Source organism: Odocoileus virginianus, chromosome 7, assembly GCF_023699985.2.
Source record: "Odocoileus virginianus isolate 20LAN1187 ecotype Illinois chromosome 7, Ovbor_1.2, whole genome shotgun sequence".
In the NCBI taxonomy this organism is placed as follows: Eukaryota; Metazoa; Chordata; class Mammalia; order Artiodactyla; family Cervidae; genus Odocoileus; species Odocoileus virginianus.
The window spans coordinates 78,827,234-78,849,960 of NC_069680.1; the positions used below are offsets into that span (position 1 = coordinate 78,827,234).

At 43.2% G+C, this 22,727-nt stretch overlaps 1 protein-coding gene and 1 pseudogene across 5 annotated transcripts in view; both read right to left on the minus strand.

Annotated features, from left to right (window-relative positions):
• The window catches only part of RYR2 (ryanodine receptor 2), an 803,099-nt gene that overhangs the window by 11,620 nt on the left and 768,752 nt on the right, over positions 1–22,727 (minus strand). For all 5 annotated transcript variants that reach the window (XM_070471032.1, XM_070471028.1, XM_070471029.1 and 2 more), the window contains 4 exons: positions 4,828–4,984; positions 3,352–3,416; positions 1,246–1,346; positions 265–316 (listed from right to left, as the gene is read on the minus strand). In XM_070471032.1, the coding sequence (XP_070327133.1) occupies positions 265–316; positions 1,246–1,346; positions 3,352–3,416; positions 4,828–4,984 (375 nt within the window). The remainder of the gene's footprint in view (positions 1–264; positions 317–1,245; positions 1,347–3,351; positions 3,417–4,827; positions 4,985–22,727) is intronic.
• LOC110124056 (bromodomain-containing protein 3 pseudogene) lies at positions 6,610–10,047 on the minus strand (annotated as a pseudogene).

The window sequence follows — 22,727 nt, forward strand, 5'->3', positions numbered from 1 at the left end:
TCTTATTAAGCAATCAAGTACATTATAATTATCAAAACCCAAGCTCAGCATTTTCAGCTAATAAATGTTCAATTCTAATTTTACTTTTTTCTACTATGGCAATCTTTTGTATACTCATCCAGAATAAAAGGAATTTTATACTAAGATACCATGACCAATATCAGAGAGTAAGTCTGATATTAATGTTTAATGTACACGTTTATTCCAGCAAGCAGAGATTCTTTTATCAATTTTTTCAGATGACGTAGGTCACTGTTTACGTACCTGTCCTGTGTGCTCTGTTTCATCTTTGTTTATGAGATACATCAGAAAAAACCTACAGATACACAGAGAATAATCAGAAATGGACTGTATGGAAATAGCATAAACAGATACCTCTGATCTTGCTATGGGCTAACTCTTTATGGCAGAGCATAGAAATGTGTCAAACATGAAGGGCAAAAAAAAGAAACAAGAAATGCCATGGGGACCAAAAGCTTATCTTCTTTTAAATATTTTTTCAAAAGAGCTAAAATATATGCACCAGTCAAGTTATACTTCTTGGGAGTTGCTTTATGCCAGGTTTAGTGCCAGACCCTGCCTGAAACTATATCCTATTTATTCACTTATGGGGCAGGAACTGTGATCCTCATTTGGAAAATCAAGGATTAAAAAGGTTAAATAACTTGTCTAATATCACATACTTTTGAATCCCAAAGTCCACTTCAATGCTATTCTGTATCTCTTCTTTTAGATATTAAAATCAGGTTAGAAACAGATTAAGAATTAATATTGTACCAAAGTACAGTTTCTGGCTAGTCTTGAGTAATAGCTAGATTTCTATGTATTAAAAAAAATGTAACTTTTATCTGTGTTTTCCAATAGTGCCTAAAGAGCTCTGTATTTTCTCAGGAAAGAAAAATGAAGATTCACATATTTCTAGGGAGCAGATGGAATATTCCTGTTTGAAATAAGAAACACAGACAAAGCTCTCTGAGAGGCTTGGTGCACATTCTGCTCATCCTTTCCACCTTTTCATTTCATGTTCTAGAAGGTATCATTCATGTGGGACATTGCAACTTCATTTCCTAAGTTTACCTACTCTTGAAGAAAAAGAACCACTAGCTGTGGGTGTTTCCCTCCAGGAGGCTTATAAGAAGCCTGAGGCCAGTGGTAATGAGAGGGGTTCTCTCTCCAGTTTCTCCAGCATGCTGAGTTAAAGCCTGGGTATCGGGAGAGGCAGGGGAGTGAGTCAGGCATACTCACAGATAATTGGCCAAGTTGTGTTCCTGTAAAGTGTGGGTTTCAAAGCCATGTGGCACGGTGTCAAAGTAATCATTGCCTATCCCACAGATGAAGCACTTGGTCTAGAAGACAAAGGCAAATATTCAAAGGTCACAGTTGAGAAAGGAAAACATAACTCACCACTTGGGGGCAGTTACTTGATTTACTCAGTCTACATAAAAGATCATCCCAGAAGGCTTCACCAAGTACTTGAATACCAGCTGAGCTGCTCCCACAACTACAGATTATTGTGGAGTTTCAGTGACATAGCAACCAGCAGCAAGAAGTAACAGGGGCAGAAAGAGCACAGGGTGATGATGGCTGAAAAGCAATGTCTTCTTTTTTTCTCCAGCCTGAGTAAGCGCACCCAGGCTTGGTGATCACTCTTGTTTATGACACTGGCTATAGCTAGGCATGACTAAATGTGTCCTCAGTTGAAACTACAAACTTGGTACCTATCCTAGCCATGTCTGATGACCAAGTTGGGTGGGCGGGGGACACCAAACCAAATACCAAACTATGAGGTATAGAATCAACAATTCAGAGAAGGTCCACCATGTGCCAGGTACACAATTAACCTGTGGCCATGTATTGGGATGACAATCTATTCTAGAAATAGGATGCCTTCTCTTCCTGCTTCCCTCCCATCCCATCCATCTCTCTCTTCACTTGCTAGGTCTGTCATCTGCAGGCCCGAAACACAGGGAGAAGCAGGCTTTTCATTTTATCATTAGCACTGCCTATGTATCAACTCAAATGAATTCAATAATTATTATCCTCATGCAGCTCCAGATGCTCATCATCCCTGCAAATTAGAAGCTATTTTGTACCACTAGAGGCATGTTTATGATGCCCTAGATGCTAGAGCCTAGAATCAAGATTATTAAGATATTTTATAATTCTCTTTGCCTTACTGATCAACAGCTACTAACAACAGAAAGGCTCCACTCAGCGGTCCAGCCTTGGACACCATTCAGTCTCTTAAATAAATAGGTTCACACTCAACAGCTTTCCCCAGGAACTTGCCCTTCCTCTGTTACCTCCCTTGGTGACTGTGTTTAACTGAGCCACCATGCTTCTTTCTAGAGGCTCATGCCGGAAACTTGGTATCATTTGCTTGCTCCAAACTTCATCCTCTGCATATGGCCAATCACCAAGTTCTTTTCATGCCAGCTCCAAAGTACTCCTTGAGTTCATCCGGTTCCTCCCTCCTCAGTGGCACTTCTTTAGCAAGAGCCTCATCATCTCCTACCTAGAAAATGCTGACAGCTGCTTCCCTGTTCCTGGTCATGCCTTCATTCCCCCTATTGTAATCTAGACTTATTCTTTTTAGTGTAAATCTGATCATGTCACTGCCCTGCTTAAAACCCTTTTCCTGTTTCCTAGCTTCTAAGTTACACTGTAAATTTCTCAAATGTGTTTTTACACTCTTAATAAGTTGGCATTCCTTGTCAGTCCCATTATTAGAATGTAATACTTCATCCTGCACCAGTTATGCTTCCAAGGGAAAAATCTGCATATCAAATTCCCAAAAACCAGAGTCTTGGTATATAGAACCTCAGGCAGTGACATTCTCACAGAATCCAATGGGCATAGTGGGGCACATCAGGGTGAGGAGGTTTCCTAAACTGTCCTGCACTCTCTCTCTCTCTCTGTCTCTCTCTCACATCCACACCTCTGCAATCTTCAGGCCTCAGCTTGTGCATCTTTTCTTTTAAGAACTTCCCTGATCATCCAAGATGAAATGAGACACAAGCCCCAAGGACCACAGTACTCAGGGTTTCCTCCTATAAGTGCTCATCACACTGCTCTGTGATTGCCTGTTTATTTATCTGTCAGTGAATCCGTCATTTAGAATGGATGGTCTTCCCACTGCTGGAGGGGTGGATGGTGCCATATTACTGTCTGTATGTACCTGGAGCCCACCACCTTGCTCAACTATATGTGTTGCCTGAACCAAAAACAGGCCAATGAAATTACACATTGTTCATGTTCTTCCCCCTTCCTCCCACTGCCATAATTCTTTGATAAAGGCAGTGAGGACAGAGAGTATCTGCAACAAAAACATATAGTGAGAAACAGACGTACCTCCATGTCTTCTTTGACCTGTTCCTGTTGGTCTCTTAGTTCCCCAAAAGCATCGATGATTAAACCTAGTGTTAAATAAAGACAGGATTTAATCTTTAGCAACCAGAAAGTGATAATGAAATTCACAGCCCTTTGGCTAATCCTCCTAAGGAAAGGGACCATGTACAGCTACACTGGGAAATGCACACACTGGATACTCCTACAAAGGCAGTGGCGTTATCTCCTGGGGGGGAGGGGGCAGAAATACATGCAGTTCCCAGGCCACACACTATCCAAAAAGGGGTTTAAAAATGAAGCAACAGAGCAGGGAAACCTTTGGTTACCTTGGCATCAATAAATGGTATGTTATACTATCTGCTTCATGCTAAGAAAGAGCAATTGAGATTTATGGCCGTAAAGTACAGAAAATACCACCAATAAGTTTTCAAGTGCTAATTTGCAAGTCAAACATACTTATATTCATTGTGAGGAATCTGCCCCAAATCTTATTTTTCCCCCACAAATTCCTTATCAGTAAACTTCCTGCAATGTTATTAACTGCAGCAATCAGCCAACTTCCTTCTGCTCTGTCCCCTTTTCTCCTGTGACTTGCCTGACTGTACACTGTCTTCCAAGTGTTTTATGACTTTGCCTTCTTATAAAACATTATTATTACACTCAAGAAAGACATAAAGGAAAAAGAGACACAAAGGGGTAGATCATGAATCCTTTAAATGTGTTCCTGTGCTTTACTAAAAAAAAATGTACCATTTTTGCCTCTGGAATTTAGAGGATAACGTGTCATTTATAGACATTTAATTCAAGCTAGGAAATATGTAAGCAGAAAAAGACAACATGAATGATTTTTCTAAGGGGAAAAAAGGTTACCCTGGAATAAAAGGAGGTGAGAAAAACTGCCCACTCCGAGTTACCCTGGGGTGAAAGAAGGAACGAGTGGTCAACATGGTGCCGTGGTGGCATGCGAGGGGCTGGGTTCCAGCCCTGACACTTGGCAGCTGTGCACTTCAGCTGAGTTACATGTTATGGCTCAGTTTCTTCAAAGGTGAAGAACAATCCTCTGCTCACAGGGCACATGGAACAGACATCATTTTTAAAGAAATACTTTCTATAATCCATGGCTTAGAGCTTTATATAATTTCCATGTGATAGACCCAAAGAGGTTAAATGGCTTGCCCACTGTTAGTTGTAAAGGATGTCAGTGGCAGGGCTGGAAATCAGACCCAGGAAAGCGCTCTTTCCATTATGTTATTTGAAAGGAGTCCAAAGAAACCTGTATTCATCTCTTCCCCCACCCGCAGACCAAGGTCCGCTATGTCTTTGTTTTTCCCTCTACAGATTTCCAATGAAGAAACACGGAAAGGAAAAGTTCTATTTGGCTTTTCTAGGAAACACTTGACAGTCTTACCCTATCTTTAATGTTAGCTTCAACAATAAGTAGGTCAGATTCTAGATCTTCTTGACCTCCAGTGAGCTTACCTTGTATTATGGCCAAGAGAATGACAATTACAAAAAAGAAGAAGGTGATGTCAAAGATGATTCGATATATCTCATATTCATCACCAGCTGGATCTTCGATTTCATCACCAATACCCCCTCCGGCACGTACTCCAACATACATGTGGAACATATAGCACTGGAAAATAAAGGAATAGCATCACCTCCTGGAGGATCATTGCCCATTTTTATAATCAACACACCTAAGGTTCTCTCTAGCTCCTAATCTTCACTCTGGAAATTATGAGAATCTTTGCCTTCTACATCATTTCTTTGTGTTTCAGTATTTGTAACTGTGATGCAAACACTTGACTCTGCTGTCTTTTAAACAAAACTCTGTACTGCATACCCTGCTTAGCACCTGTTGACATACTTTGCAGGAAATGCATCTGGCATTAAGATCATACTAGGGGGCACAAAACTATATTTAATTGCATTGTTCAAGTTTTTTTTTTTTTTTTTTAGCATAACAGATGAAGGAATGGGGAAGTAAAAGTCCAATGTATAGCTGGATAGAATGTTAGAAATAAAGAATAAAGAAAGAAAATAAAGAAAGTAAAGAAAAAAAAATCAGACTTAACACTTATCATCCCCTCATCTATCATATGTGGAATATAATGCACAAAGTTTTTTAACTTTAATTTCTAGAATAAAGAAAAATGAGAGAGGCAGGGAAGAAATAGCAGCTTATCATTAACACGCTAGAAGTTTAAAGTAACCAACAATATGTACTGCTGCAAATGTCCACTGCCGAAAAAAGGGTGTAGTAAAATGCTTTGGGGTGGGGTTTCTCAGCCTCATCACTTAACATTTCAGAAAAGATTAATTCTTGGCTGTGGGGTTTCCCCCCTTATATTTCTGGTCATTCCTTCTCAGCCCTGTCAGCCACTTCTTCCTCATCTCCCTATCTCTTCATAAACTGATCCCCAGGATTGGGTTCTCTGATTTCTTTTTTTTTCTTTTAGGACATTCCCTTAGGAAACTTTTCTAGTTTAATACTTAAGCATCATCTGTGGTAATTATAAAATATTTCTGTTTACACCTCAGGTCTCTTTCTTGAATCCCAGACTTGTATCTCCAACTTATTTTTCATTTGATGTTTTATGATCTCATTTCATTATAATTAGTCCCATTATAAGAAGAATTACTTAGGTTACTTCCTTGTCATCTTGCATCTTTGCATCTTGCATAAGTGCTCAGTCGTGTCCAACTCTGTGACCCCAGGGACTGTAGCCTACCAGGCTTCTCTGTCCATGGGATTTCCCAGGCAAGAATATTGGAGTGGGTTGCCATTTGCTTCTCTAGGGGGTCTTCCTGACCCAGGGTTCAAACCCACGTTTCTTGTATTTCCTGCACCGGCAGGCAGATTCTTTTTTTTTTCTGTTAAACTCTGTATATTATTATTACTTTTTTTTTTTTTTACAATAGAAAGTTAAAAATCAAGACTTAGATTTACTATACATTTCTTTTTCTCGCAGATTACAAAGTTTATGTTATATAACTGGGGCTCCCTAAATCGAAGTCCTTTTTAAAACAGTCCTAAGAGAGACCAGAAGTGAATATAAAAGAACTAAATGAAATTAAAAAAAAAAAAATGAGAACGTGCTGCAGCCAGAAGTCGTCTATGATCTGTGAGTCTCCAGATTTCGCACGCACACGCACGCACACGCTCGCACGCATGCACACGCACACGCTCGCACGCACGCACACACGAGAAAGAACGAGAACGGAACCCCGCAGCCCCGGGACGCGCACGTGGAAGAGGTTGAGCACCGCGCGGGGGCAGGAGGCGGGTAGCACCTGGGGCGAGCGGCCCGCGCCCCGCGGGATCTGGGCTCCCCTCACGCCACGGAATAAGCCTGCATCTCTGCTCCTTTGTTTGTTTTTTTTTTAATTGCATTTCTTTTGCGGTTTTGTTTTTCTTTAAAAAATAATGACCAATGATGTTAATAAATAAAATATTCATATATACACGAGACTGGGATGATGGTTCCAGAGTGCGTGGTAGCGGCTGGGCTGGGGACACACACGGGGCTGGCCTTTCCTAGAAAATTGCTGAACCTTACAAAAAGACTCTCCTTTTTTTTTTTTTTAATCTTTTCTCTTTTTTTTTTTTCAAAGTTGAGGTAAAAGTTTCACTGTTCGGGAACCCTCGTGCTGCCCACGCAGCTTCTGTGATCCTCCTGGGAGCTCCCAACATCATGGGAGATCAGAAAGATGGGGCTCCTCTGCACGCCCCTCGCCGGCTCCCCGCCCGCAGAAGCTCGGGCTGGGAGCCACGGGGACCCCTCCTGGCGAGGGCCCAGCCCTGGCCCTCACGGCAGGGGCGGGCTTGGCTGTCCGCAGCCCCTGCAGAAAGAGCTGCCCTCGACGTGAGGGTCAGGGCCCAGGGCCCCCGGAGACAGAGATAAACCCTGTTGGCAAAGCCAACAGCCTTCCCGTGCAGTACCACGTCCGAGACATTTCCTCGGGAGACATTCTCTCTGGGGCTACAGACCAGGTCGGGCTTAAGGAAAGGGGTTCTGCAAGCACCTTCAGACCACACCTCACACGTTTTCCTACAGTTATCAGGTTAGCGTCTGAAGCCGGCATCTCCAAGGAACTTGAGTTCAGTTATCGAGGAAAGACCTTACTTATGCCGATTCACAGCTTCTCAAAGTCTAATGGACACACAGAGAAAGATCTCAGTTGACCTATTAAAGCCAGAACTGGAAGATACGATAACACTGAAGTGAAAAGAGAACCTGCACACCATGGAATGAAAGGAGTATATTAGGCGGGGGCGGCAGCCACCGGCTGTGTCCTGAGCCGCGCGAGTCCCGGGCTCACTCGGAGTCGCTGCTGTTGGAGCTGGATCCGCTGGTGCTGCTGCTGCCGGACTCGGAGGAGGAGCTGCTTGCTGAGCCGCGAGGGCCCCCCGGACGTGGCAGAGCCCGACTTCTCTCTCTTGGCCGGCTTCTTGCTGTTGCTCAGCTGCCCGCTGACATCCTGCAGCCGCCTCTCCAGCTCCTCCTTCTTCTCCTGAGCCAGCTCCTCCTTCGACTTGGCCGCCTGCTTCTTCCCGCTCGTGGAGAATGGCTTTCTTTGCTTTTTCTGTAAACAAGACTTGACGTATCTCTCCAGCTACCGCAGCGGGGTGGGCTTCAGGGTCTCGAAGTCGATCTCGATCTCGTCGGGGTTGGAGTCCCGTAGCGAGGGCTCCCGCGACTAGATGATGTGCACCAGGCGGCCCAGCTTCTCCCCCGGCAGCCGGTTGATGTCCAGGCTCAGCTGCCGCTTCTTATCGTAGCTCATGGGCAGCCCCTCCTCCTCCTCCGAGTCGTAGGAGGCCGACGCCTGCTTGCCTCCCTTCTTCGGCTGTCTGCCAGCCACGGTGGTGCTGTTGGCCTTCTTGGCGGGCGCCTTCTTCTGCGGTGCCTGCTTGGCGGGCGGGGCGGCCTTGGCCCGCTTCTCGTCCTCGGCCTTGGCCTTGTGCCACTCCTTGTCCTTGTCCTTCTTCTTCTTCTTCTCCGTCTTCTTCTTCCTCTTTGGCTTGTTCACCGCGCCTGAGACAGGGTGGCCAGCTGCTCGTGCACGGCCTTCAGCTGCTCCTACAGCTCCGCCAGCCGCGCGGCGCGCTCCTCCTCTGAGTCCGAGCTGCCTGAGTCCGAGGAGCTCTCATCGCTGCTGCAGCTACTCTCCACGCCCTTGCTGACCACGGGGGCCGCAGGCGTGGGCAGCGCGGGTGCCTCCGCCGGCTCGTCCGGCATCTTGGCGAAACGCATCTCAAACACGTCCTGCAGCTTCCTGGCCATGGCCACCACCTCGTGGTCCGGGGGGTTGTATTTGTAACAGTTGGAGAACATCAACCTGATGTCGGCCGCGAAGCCCTGCGCGTCTGGGTACTCGCGGCTGTCCATCTTCTTCTTGACGGTGCTCAGGTCCATCGGGTGCTTGATGATGTCATGGTAGTCGTGCAGCTCCAGAGCCTCAGCATCCACTGGCTTGTAGAAGGGCCAGGCGTAGGCTGCGGGCTTCTTGGAGAGCATCTCCTTGAGGATGCTGTCGCAGTGCCGCAGGTGCTCGGACAGCCGACCCTTCTTGGCCCGTGTGCTGGGGCACCTCGCCATCCTCCAGATCCTTCTTGGGTGGCTTGATGGGGTGGCCCCCGCTCTCCCGCCGCGCCACCACCATGGCTTGCTTGGGGTCCGAGAGGGGCGGGGGCGACTCGCTGCGGCTCGCCGTGATGGCCGACATTGTGGTGTCCGCTTTCCGCTTCACGCCCTTCTTCTTGACGACGGGCGGTGTGGGGGGGACCACAGGGATGATGGGTGTGGCGGGGGGAGGCGGGGCGGCGGCCAGGGGGACAAGGACCGACGTGACGTTTGCGGTGATGGTTGGCACGGGGGTGGCGGTGATGATGGGCGTCTGGGAGACCGTGGGGGGGACGCTCTGGAAGGGGGTCGCTGGGCACACAGAGGACACGGCTGCCACTTGCTGTGAGCCTGCACTCTGTGCTCCCGAAGCTGGCTTCCGGCCTTTGCCCTTTGGAGCAGGGGGCAGTAATTCCACTTCCTCCTGGGGCATCTGAGCCACTTTCTGCAGAAAAATTTTCTCTAAGGCTTGGGCCATGAGCACTATGTTATCTGTGGGCTTGTTATAAATGTAACATGTTGTAAACATGGTGTTGAAATCCTGCATACGTTCCCTCGCGCTCCAATAATAATTATTTTCTAGTCTCTTCTTAATGGTTCCCATGTCTATGGGGTTTTTTATTATGATAATCGGGCAGGTTCAGCTTGATGGCGTCCACGGGCTGGTAGAAGGGCCAGGCGAACTGGTGTTTCCAGAGCATCTTTACCACCACGTTCTGCATATACTGCAGCTGGTTGGTCTTGCGGCCGGGCTTGGCAGGGTTGGAGACCTCCGGCGGGGGCGGGTTCACTGGGCCTGGGGCCACCGGGATCCCCGTGGGGGTGACCGGCGTCCCGGTGGACATCCTCCGGCTGCTCGCTCACTGGCCGTCACGGCAGCAGCTCGGGGAGGCCTTGGCTTCCTCTGTGCTCCCTGCCGAGGCGCGACATCCCATGTCTGGGCCCAACCAGGCAGCACTTGGCCTCGGCGGCTCCGGCGGCCGTCCCCTCCCGGCCTGCGCGGCCGGCTCCTCTTTGGCTCGCCGGCCCCGACAGCATAATAGATGCGCCGCAGCCGACCGCAGGCAGATTCTTTATCACTGGCACCCTGGGAAGCCCTCTATCATCAGTGCCTAAATAATGTTCAGCGCATGATAGGCCCTTAAAACTCAGTGGGGATGACTGAAGAGTGAAAAATTATGACTAGTCGGTTGTTTCCTGGAGAACAGATCAGATACACCTCAAATTCTCAAGTAGTTTTAAAGAGCACCAAATTCAAGCAAAGAATACAAGATAATGCCAAAGTACTCATACAGACAGCCTGATGAGATCAGTGGTGTCTAAACTTAACTCTGCATCCACATCTCCCAGAGGCGTAAACATTCCGAATTCCTGGTATCAACTACTGAATTAATCTCTGGAAGTAAGATTTGAAGACACTTTAAAAAAGCCTTTGGGGAGATGCCCCAAAGGCTCCTCAGTGTGGGTGAGTGAAAATGCCCTGGATGTGAGAAACAGGTCCAGGTCATCTTGGCTGTGTTTTCAGATGTACATATATTTCTTCTAAGTTGATTAAAGTTGTTTTGGAACTATCAAGTACCTCAAAGAAATGCACTGCATTGAATACCTGTCAATCATGCATAAAAAGAAAGAACTGTTTTTGGTGCAGTGAAGCAAAGGCTTGCAAAAAAAAAAATTGTTTTCCAAATTCTGAATGTCCTGTCAGTTGTTCATTTTGGTTAAACTGTCAAGAGATCTCCTGTTGTTGTTCAGTCGCTAAGTCATGTCTGACTCTTTGCAACCCCACGGACTGCAGCACAGCAGGCTTCCCTGTTGTTCACCAACTCCTGGAGCTTGCTCAAACTCAAAGTCTATATTGATGGAAGACCACACACAATTTACATTCTTCACGGTAGTGGTCCTGTATATAATGAATAGATAAGTGAAAAGCTGGATCACCCAGAGAGAGAAGAAGGAAGCTTCTTCAATGATTTTTGTAATCTACACGACAAATTTTAACCTCCTTTGAAAAGGATGTTCAATGCCTTTTTGGAGTAAGGCAGTATTTTCCACAGTCCAGTTACTGCCTGGCCAAATCCACCAACAGGGATGTTATTAAAGAATGTCTTCCAGCCCTCAGATTGGGAGAAAATAATAGCAAACAAAGCAACAGACAAAGGATTAATCTCAAAAATATACAAGCAACTCCTGCAGCTCAACTCCAGAAAAATAAATGACCCAATCAAACAATGGGCCAAAGAACTAAACAGACATTTCTCCAAAGAAGACATACAGATGGCTAACAAACACATGAAAAGATGCTCAACATCACTCATTATCAGAGAAATGCAAATCAAAACCACAATGAGGTACCATTACACGCCAGCCAGGATGGCTGCTATCCAAAAGTCTACAAGCAATAAATGCTAGAGAGGGTGTGGAGAAAAGGGAACCCTCTTACATTGTTGGTGGGAATGCAAACTAGTAGAGCCGCTATGGAGAACAGTGTGGAGATTTCTTAAAAAACTGGAAATAGAACTGCCATATGACCCAGCAATCCCACTTCTGGGCATACACACCAAGGAAACCAGATCTGAAAGAGACACATGCACCCCAATGTTCATCGCAGCACTGTTTATAATAGCCAGGACGTGGCAGCAACCTAGGTGCCCATCCACAGACGAATGGATAAGGAAGCTGTGGTACATATACACCATGGAATATTACTCAGCCATTAAAAAGAATTCATTTGAATCAGTTCTAATGAGATGGTTGAAACTGGAGCCCATTATACAGAGTGAAGTAAGCCAGAAAGATAAAGACCATTACAGTATACTAACACATATATATGGAATTTAGAAAGATGGTAACAATAACCCTATATGCAAAACAAAAAAAGACACAGATGTACAGAATAGACTTTTGGACTCTGTGGGAGAAGGCGAGGGTGGGATGTTTTGAAAGAACAGCATGTATATTATCTATAGTGAAACAGATCACCAGCCCAGGTGGGATGCATGAGACAAGTGCTCGGGCCTGGTACACTGGGAAGACCCAGAGGGATGGGGTAGGGAGGGAGGTGGGAAGGGGGATCGTGATGGGGAATACATGTAAATCCATGGCTGATTCATGTCAATGTATGACAAAAACCACTACAATATTGCAAAGTAATTAGCCTCCAACTAATAAAAATAAATGAAAAAAAAGAACATCTTCATTGGACCGTAGGTTTTAGAACACAAAGTAACTGGCCCCTTGTCAGTTAGTATAAGAACACTGATATGGTTGTCAAGACAAGGCACTGTAATTAAGTGGGGAGAGAGAACAAGAGGGCAGAGGAGGAGGTGGATGTGCAGCACCTCTCTCTCCATGGATACAACAGGAAGACACCTTCAGACACTGACGTGCACGCAGAACACCAGCTGAGAGTGGACAAGAGTACCTGACCAGTGGAAAAGAATATACAGAACCATGCAAAACTCGGTAGGATGAAGGAACTAGGGGGAAAAACAGGAGTGTCAGTAGAATTGGACCTGCCCTCTGCAGGTGGGGGAACTGAAACAGGGGTCCAATCCCCACATGGGGGCAATTCTCCGAGTCAGAGGAGAAACATTTAAGGCTGGGAGTGAAACAGACGATCTGTGGAGCCTAAATGGAATGAGACTCACACAGTCCTTGCGCTTGACGCAACCACACATACCCTGGACAGGAACACTGGTCCCCTGGAAGGTGCAGCTGCTGGGAGCTGGAGTTTAGGGACTGTGGAGCAATCCCAGTGTGAGGGCTGATGTTGACTGTGGAGAGATGGATTAAGGGGATGTGAGGGAGGAGACTGTGGTGGGAAATGCCTGTGGAGGAAAGCCAGGCAGCCATGGAAGCAAGGTGATACTGCTGAGTCACGCAAAGCGGGTGGAACCATCACCATAGCCTCTCCTTCCCACAGGCCAGCACCAGCAGCTGAACAATAGACAGGCTGGGCCATCAAATGCCTAATGCACTGAACTGCAGAGTAGGACCTCACCCAGGATGCCCCTGTCAGTGCCTGATGCTCCGTTCTACGGAGTAGGACCCGAGCCAGGGGGCCCCCTCTATGTGCCTGCTGCACTGAACAACAGAGAAGGACCCCAGGCAAGGGAGCCCTCTAAGCACCCGAATGGGCAGAGCTACAAAGACTGGCCAAAGAGGCCTTCTGATCACCAGCTACAAGAGGTTCAAAAAAAGACTGACAGGGCGCTAACTCCTGCAGGGGAGGCAGTCCATGTCCCTGCACACTTGGTGCCTCCAGGGTCCCTGCAAGCCAAGCAGCTGTGCCACCTTCACGCTCAACTCTCACTGGGGCAGAGCTGCCACAGGCAAAAGAGTCTTGCCTCTATGCACGCAGGGTCACTTCGGTCATGTCTGACTCTTTGCGACCCTGTAGACTGTGGCCTCCCAGGCTTCTCTGTCAGGGGTTTTCTCCAGGCAAGAATACTGAAGGGTATTTGCCAGTACTGGTTGCCATGTCCTTCTAGAGCACTAGATTTCCTGCTTCCCTAGCCGCCAACCCCCCTGAGTACCGGGTGCTGCCAGAACCCCTGCGACCCAAGCAGCTGCGCCGCCTCCACACCTGGCCCTCACAGGCAAACCCAAGCCCTCCAGGGCAGCCTCAGGAGCAAACCCCAGTCGACGACTCACATGCAGAGGTGGAAATAAAGCCACAGCTGAAACCTAGGGGCAGTGTGGCTAAGGAAGAAGATCCAAAACTTTCCCACCAGCTGTACAAGCTGCAGAATAAATCCACGAGATCAACTAGGCAGACTCTGTGTCTATGGAATATATAAAAGGCCACTGAGAGCTCCCACAAAAGAAAACGCACTAGCTCTGATAGCTGTGGGCGTTGGAGGCAAGAACACACAGGAGCAGGACCAGGTTAGAACCTGAGCGGCCCCCACAGCAGGTCCAGAGACCAGCACAGTGTGGGAGGGCATCCCGGGGAGGTGAGGTGGACGGTGACGCCCAGCGAGGGAAGGGACTCTGACAGCAGTGACTGAAGAGAAACATTTATTATTCTATTTTTTGACCTGTTCTGTGGATTCTTCAGGATTTTTTTTTTCTTATTTTCCTTTCCCCCCCTTATGTTGTGGTTGTCTATTTCATTGGCACTAAGAAATCCAATTAAGCTTTTTGAGTTTTTGTTTGTTTGTTCCTCAGTCACATTTTTTATTGTTGTTGTAAACCTCTACCGCTACGTTGGGCTTTTGAAATTCTGTAGAGTTTTTCTTTTTTTTTTTCTTTTTAAGTTTTTAAACCTATTGTTATTTTTTCTACATTTATTCCTTTGTTTGCTTTTACTACTGTTCTTTTCCTCTTGCAGTTCATCTTTAACATATATAAATCTTCTTTATCTACCTCTATTCAACTTTGCATATCTATTCTTTCTTTCTTTCTTTTCTTTCTCTCCTTTCCTCTCAACATATTTGTTAGGTTTATTTTCATTGCTTTATACCCCAATTGGTACCTAGCTTTAGTTTTGTTCTGCTAGATATAATTTTTGGTTTCCTTTGTTCACTGGGTCAATCTATTGTACTTTATTTTTGTTGAACTGTTTTGATTTTGCTTACAGGTGTATATATATGTGTGTGTATTCAGTCACACTTTTTATTGTTGCTATAAACCTCTGCCTATGTGTTGGGCTTTTGCAGATCTATGGAATTTTCCTTTTTTTTTTTGCCCTTTTTCTTTCTTTTGGTATTTTTTTTTTCTTTTTCACTTTAAATCTTAATTTTTAAAAATCTATTCAATTTCTTCTACACTTATTCCTTTGTTTGCCTTTCCTGCTGTTATCTTCCCCTTGCATTTAATCTTTAATGTATATGAATCTTCTTCATCTACCTCTATTTAACTTTGCATATCTATTCTTTCTTTCCCACCCTTTCAACATATTTGTTAGTTTTCCTTTTATTGCTTTATTTCCCACTTAGCACCATGCTTTAGTTTTGTTTTACAGTTTGTGCTTTACTTCTTAACTGGTAAATATAATTTTTTATTTCCTTTGTTTGCCAGGTCAATCTACTGTATTTTTGTTAGATTATTTAGACTTTGCTCATAGGTGTATATGTGTATGTGTATATTCCATTATTTTAATTATTATTTGCCTGATTTTATAACTGTCATTTGTCTGAGGTTCATCTTTGGTTTCTCGAATTGGATATTTGTTTTAATCTCACTAAATGCCATAACAAACCACTTGTGGAGTCTTCGTTCCTGACCAGAGATCAAGCCCTGAGCATTTGCAGTGGGAGTACTGACTCCAAGACCCTAGACTGCCAGAGGACTAACCCTGCTGCTGCTACTGCTAAGTCACTTCAGTCGTGTCCGACTCTTCACGACCCCATGGAGCCTACCAGGCTCCTCTGTCCATGGGATTTTCCAGGCAAGAGTACTGGAGTGGGGTGCCATTACCTTCTCCAAGAACTAACCCTAGGCAGCATCAAATAGTGAGAACTCACACAAAGGAAACCACATGAATACATCACCCAACTATCAATAGCACCCTGTGCAGGATGCCTCAACTAAAAATCAAACAAAACAAAATACAAATCACCAGCAGACAGGATTACCACCTCACTCAGCCTTTCCCATCAGAGGAAAAACAAATAAATAAACAAAAAATCACCACAAATCTCACCCTATATGAAGCTTACACAAACTACTGGATGAACCTTAGGAGGGCAGAAACCAAAAGGAAGAAAGAATTCAACCTTCTTCAAGGAAACAATTCAACTTTCCTTGAAGTCTGGGAAAAGGAGACCTCAAACAAAATAAGTTTAAAAAAAAAAAGAAAAGGCAGAGTAATACTACACAAATGAAGGAACAAACTAGAAACATAGAAGTCCAAATAAATGAAGAGGAAATAGGGAAACTACCTGAAAAAGAATTCAGAATAATGATAGTAAAGATGAACGAAAACCTTGAAAACAAAATGGAGAAAATGCAAGACTTAATCAACAAAGACCTAGAAGAATTAAAGAACAAACATAAATAGAAAAACAACACAATTACTGAAATTAAAAATACTCTAGAAGGAATAAATAGCAGAAAATCTGAAGCAGAAGAATGAATCAGTGAGCTGGAAGATAACATGGTGGAAATAACTTTTGAAGAGCAGAATAAAGTAAAAAGAATGAAAAGAACTGAGGACAGTCTCAGAGACTTCTGGGACCGTATCAAATGTACCAACATTCAAATTATAGGGGTCCCAGAAGAAGAAGAGAAAAAGAAAGGGTATGAGAAAATTTTTGAAGAGATTATAGTTGAAAATTTCCCCAACATGGAAAAAGAAATAGTCAATCAAGTCCAAGAGGCATAGGGATGGGATGGGGAGGGAGGTGGGAGGAGGGTCAGGATGGGGAACACATGTAAATCCATGGCTGATTCATGTCAATGTATGGCAAAAACCACTACAATATTGTAAAGTAATTAGCCTACAACTAATAAAAATAAATGAAAATAAATAAATAAATAAATAAAAAGTAAAACATAAACAAGTCCAAGAGGCACAAAGACTACCATACCCAGGATAAACCCAAGGAGAAACACGCCAAAACACATACTAATCAAACTAACAAAGACTAAACACAAAGAAAGAATATTAAAAGCAGCAAGGGAGAAGCAACAAGTAACATACAAGGGAAACCCCATACGCTCAACAGCTGATCTTTCAGCAGAAACTCTGCAGGCCAGAAGGGAATGACAGGATATATTTAACGTAATGAAAGGGAAAAATCTACAAGATTACTGTACCAGCAAGGATTGCATTCAAAATTGATGCAGAGATAAAAAGATTTTCAGACAACCAAAAGTTAAGAGAATTTAACCACCAAACCAGCTTTCCAACAAATGTTAAAGGGACTCATATAGTCAAGAAACACAAGAGAAGAAAAAAGATCTACAAAATCAACCCCAAACAATTAAGAAAATGGCAATAGGAACATGTATATCAATAATTATTTTAAATGTAAGTGGACTAAATGCTGCAACCAAAAGACACAGCCTGGCTGAGTGGATACAAAAACAAGGCCCATATATATGCTGTCTACAAGAAACCCACTTCAGACCTAAAGACACATAAAGACTGAAAGTGAGAGGACAGAAAAATATATTCCCTCAAATGGAAATCAAACGAAAGCTGGAGTAGTAATCCTCATATCAGACAAAATAGACCTTAAAATAAAGAATATTACAAGAGATAAGGAAAGATGCTACATAATGATAAAGGGATCAATCCAAGAGGAAGACATAACAGTTGTATATATCTATGCACCCAACATAGGAGCACCTCAATACATAAGGCAAATACTAACAGACATAAAAGGAGAAATTGACAGTAACACAATAACAGTAGGAGACATTAATACCCCACTCACACCAATGGACGGAGCATCAAAACAGAAAATTAATAAGGAAACACAAATCTTAAATGATACATTAGATGAGATGGATCTCATTGATATCTTCAGGACATTCCATCCAAATTCAGAAGAATATGCCTTCTTCTCAAGTGCACATGGAACATTCTCCAGGATAGACCACATCTTGGGTCACAAATCAAACTTCAGTAAACTTAAGTAAACTGAAATCATATCAAGTATCTTCTCCAACCACAATGCTGAGACTAGATATCAATTACAAGGAAAAAACCGTAAGAAACACAAACACATGGAGATTAAGCAACACATTTCTAAATAACCAAGAGGTTACTGAAGAAATCAAAAGGAAAATAAAAAAATTTCTAGAAACAAATGACAATGAAAACATGACAACTCAAAACCTATGGGATGAAACAAAAGCAGTTTTAAGAGGAAAGTTTATAGCAATACAACCCTATCCTCAATAAACAAGGAAAACATCGAATAGACAACCTAACAACACCTAAAACAACTGGAAAAAGAAGAACAAAAAATACTGAAGTTAGAGAAGGAAAGAAATCATAAATATCTCAGTAGACATAAATGAAAAAGAAATGAAAGAAACAATAGTAAAGATTAATAAAACTAAAAGCTTGTTCTTTGAGAAGATAAACAAAATTGACAAACCTTTAGCCAAACTCATCAAGAAAAAAAGAGAGAAGAATCAAATCAACAAAGTCAGAAATGAAAAAGGAGAGGTTACAACAGACACTGCAGAAATATAAAGGATTATAAGAGACTATTATGAACAACCATATGAAAATAAAATGGATAACCTGGAAGAAATGGACAGATTCTTAGAAAATTTCAATCTTCCAAGACTGAACCAGGAAGAAATAGAAATTATGAACAACCCAATTACAAGCACTGAAATTGAAGCTAGGCTCAAAAATCTCCCCAAAAACAAAAGCCCAGGACCAGAGGGCTTCACAGGAGAATTCCATGAAACATTTAGAGAAGAGTTAATGCCTATCCTTCTAAAACTCTTTCAAAAATTGCAGAGGAAGGAACACTTCCAAACGTATTCTACGAGGCCACCATCACCCTGACACCAAAACTAGACAAAGACAACACAAAAAAAGAAAACTACAGGCCAATATCACTGATGAACATAGATGCAAAAATCCTCAACAAAATTTTAGCAAACAGAATTCAGCAACACATCAAAAAGCTCATATACCATGTTCAAGTTTGGTTTATTCCAGGGATGCAAGAATTGGATTCTTCAATATACACAAATCAATCAATGTGACACAGCATATTAGCAAATTGAAAGATAAAAACCATATGATAATCTCAATAGATGTCAAAAAAGCCTTTGACAAAATTCAGCACCCATTTATGATTAAAATTCTTCATAAAATGGGCATAGAAGGAACTCAATGCCAGAAAAACAAAGAGCCTAATCAAAAAGTGGGAAAAAGACCTAAACAGACATTTTTCCAAAGAAGACATACAGATGGCTAACACATGTGAAAAGATGCTCAACATTGCTCATTATTAGAGAAATGCAAATCAAAACTACAATGAGATATCACCTCATACCAGTCAGAATGACTATTGTCAAAAAGTCTACAAACAATAAATGCTGGAGAGGGTGTGGAGAAAAAGGAACACTCTTGCCCTGTTGGAGGGAATGTAAACTGATACAGCCACTATGGAAGATGGTATGGAGATTCCTTTAAAAACTAGGAATAAAACCAGCATATGACCCAGCAATCCCACTCCTAGGCATATACCCTGAGGAAACCAAAATTGAAAGAGACACATGTATCCCACTGTTCATTGCAGCACTATTTACAATAGCTGGAACATGGAAGCAACCTAGATGTCCATCGAAGGTGAACGGATAAAGAAGTTGTGGTACATATACACAATGTAACATTACTCAGCCATAAAAAGGAATGCATTTTCATCAGTTCTAATGAGGTGGATGAACCTAGAACCTATTATACAGAGTGAAGTAAGTCAGAAAGAAAAATTGTTCTAATGTGTATATATGGAATCTAGAAAAATGGTACTAGGAAGAATTTATTTACGGGGCAACAGTGGAGAAACAGACATAGAGAATAGACTTATGGACATGGGGAGAGGGGAGGAGAGGGTGAGATGTATGGAAAGAGTAACATGGAAACTTACATTACCAAATGTAAAATAGATAGCCAATGGGAGTTTGTTGTATGGCTCAGGAAACTCAAACAGGGGTCTGTATCAACCTAGAGGGGTGGGATGACAAGGGAGATGAGAAGAAGGATGAAAAGGGAGAAGATATATGTATACCTATGGTTGTCTGAGGAGGCCTTACAAATAGCTATGAAAAGAAGAGAAGTGAAAATCAAAGGATCAAAGGAAAGATATTCCCATTTGAATGCAGAGTTCCAAAGAATAGCAAGGAGAGATAAGAAAGCCTTCCTCAGCGATCAATGCAAAGAAATAGAGGAAAACAACAGAATGGGAAAGACTAGAGATCTCTTCAAGAAAATTAGAGATACCAATGGAACATTTCATGCAAAGATGGGCTCAATAAACTACAGAAATGGTAGGCACCTAACAGAAGCAGAAGATATTAAGAAGAGGTGGCAAGAATACACAGAAGAACTGTACAAAAAAGATCTTCATGATCCAGATAATCATGATGGCGTGATCACTCACCTAGAGTCAGACATCCTGGAATGTGAAGTCAAGTGGGCCTTAGAAAGCATCACTATGAACAAAGCTAGTGGAGGTGATGGAATTCCAGTTGAGCTATTTCAAATCCTGAAAGATGATGCTTTGAAAGTGCTGACCTCAATATGTCACCAAATTTGGAAAACTCATCAGTGGCCACAGGACTGGAAATGGTCAGTTTTCATTCCAATCCCTAAGAAAGGCAATGCCAAAGAATGCTTAAACTACTGCACAATTGCACTCATCTCACACGCTAGTAAAGTAATGCTCAAAATTCTCCAAGCCAGGCTACAGCAATACGTGAACCATGAACTTCCAGATGTTCAAGCTGGTTTTAGAAAAGGCAGAGGAACCAGAGATCAAATTGCCAACATCTGCTGGATCATCAAAAAAGCAAGAGAGCAAGAGAAAAACATCTATTTCTGCTTTATTGACTACACCAAAGCCTTTGACTGTGTGGGTCACAATAAACCGGAAAATTCTGAAAGAGATGGGAATACCAGATCACCTGACCTGCCTCTTGAGAAACCAGTATGCAGCTCAGGAAGCAACAGTTAGAACTGGACATGGAACAACAGTCTGGTTCCAAATAGGAAAAGGAGTACGTCAAGGCTGTATATTGTCACCCTGCTTATTTAACTTATATGCAGAGTACATCATGAGAAACGCTGGGCTGGAAGAAGCACAAGCTGGAATCAAGATTGCCGGGAGAAATATCAATAACCTCAGGTATGCAGATGACACCACCCTTCTGGCAGAAAGTGAAGAGGAACTAAAAAGCCTCTTGATGAAAGTGAAAGAGGAGAGTGAAAAAGTTGGCTTAAAGCTCAACATTGAGAAAACTAAGATCATGGCATCTGGTCCCATCACTTCATGGGAAATAGATGGGGAAACAGCGGCAGACTTCATTTTTTGGGCTCCAAAATCACTGCAGTCATGAAATTAAAAGACATTTACTCCTTGGAAGGAAAGTTATGGCTAATCTAGATAGCATATTAAAAAGCAGAGACATTACTTTGCCAACAAAGGTTCGCCTAGTCAAGGCTATGGCTTTTCCAGTGGTCATGTATGGATGTGAGAGTTGGACTGTGAAGAAAGCTGAGCCCCCCAAAATTGATGCTTCTGAACTGTGGTTTTGGAGAAGACTCTTGAGAGTCCCTTGGACTGCAAGGAGATCCAACCAGTCCATCCTAAAGGAGATCAGTCCTGGGTGTTCATTGGAAGGACTGATGCTGAAGCTGAAACCCCAGTACTTTGGCCACCTCATGCAAAGAGTTGACTCATTGGAAATGACCCTGATGCTAGAAGGGATTGGGGGCAGGAGGAGAAGGGGATGGCAGAGGATGAGATGGCTGGATGGTGTCACCGTCTCGACGGACATTGAGTTTGAGTAAACTCCGGGAGTTGGTGATGGACAGGGAGGCCTGGCGTACTGTGACTCATGGGGTCACAAAGAGTAGGACACGACTGAGCGACTGAACTGAACTGAACTGATGGCTGAATCATGTTGAGGTTTGACAGAAAACAGCAAAGTTCTGTAAAGCAATTATCCTTCAATAAAAAATTAATTAAAAAGAAAAACCTTTGGATACCACATTAATTTCTTATAACTGTTTGTCTAAAACAGTGCTTGAAACTGTTAACAGTGAATATGTGGGAAGAGAAAGTTTTATTTTCCCTTATATACTCTTACATACTATTGGAATTACTTTTACCATATGAATTTCTTGCTCTTATTAAGAAAAACTGGGGGCTATATGTTTTTCTCCATATCTGTCTTCACATGTGCTTAACTGTGGCCACATGAAACAGAATCATTATTGCAGCTGCTCACTATTTACTTAATGAACTAGCACAGTCCATCTGTTTCTGGCTTTTGCATCCTTAGCTTTGTTTGTAATCCATCCTGCCCCCTTGGGCTGGGGACTCAGTTTGGACAATCTACCTGCCTGTCTGGCACTTCTCTGTGTCCAATTCTGGCCCTTTAACTCCTCACAATAATACCTACTGTGAGTCAACGGTGGATCAACTTCAGTTCCCAGTTCAGGTCCTAGAATCCTAGCTTTCCAAGTCCTGCCTGTTTGACACATATGTGACTAAGATCATCCAGATAATTCCTGCTGATGAAGACTTTGGATTACAATTTGGCTCCCCACATAGAGTTTTTCTATGGGAAAAAGACTATCAGCTTGTTATTTGAACTCAATGTGTGGAATGCGAGTACTCTGACTCATATGTATGACTCAGGATTCTGGTTAATGTGAGTCTGTCTTCAGGTGAATGATACACTTTTACTTTCAAGATATTAAAGTTGAAAACAAGGCCATGGGATGCGGCTAAATTACTGAGGTAAACATCTTCTTTTTAGATTTCTCTTCAGCCACCTAGCCTCTCCTGGCAGTATCCTTAGCTCACTGCTCACCTTCACTCTATAGTAGCACTAGGAACTTTAAGGAGGGGATTCTACCACATTTCATTAAAATGAAATATGGCCATTCTGTGAAAAGACAGAGTTTTGTGGATGTGATCAGTTAGACTTAATAAGATACCAAAGTTCTTAATAAGAAAATGAGTAAAATGCACAATTCACCAATGGAATTTTGACGCAGATTTTCCCAGCATTCTCCTTCATTATCAGAAGTTATCACCAGAAATA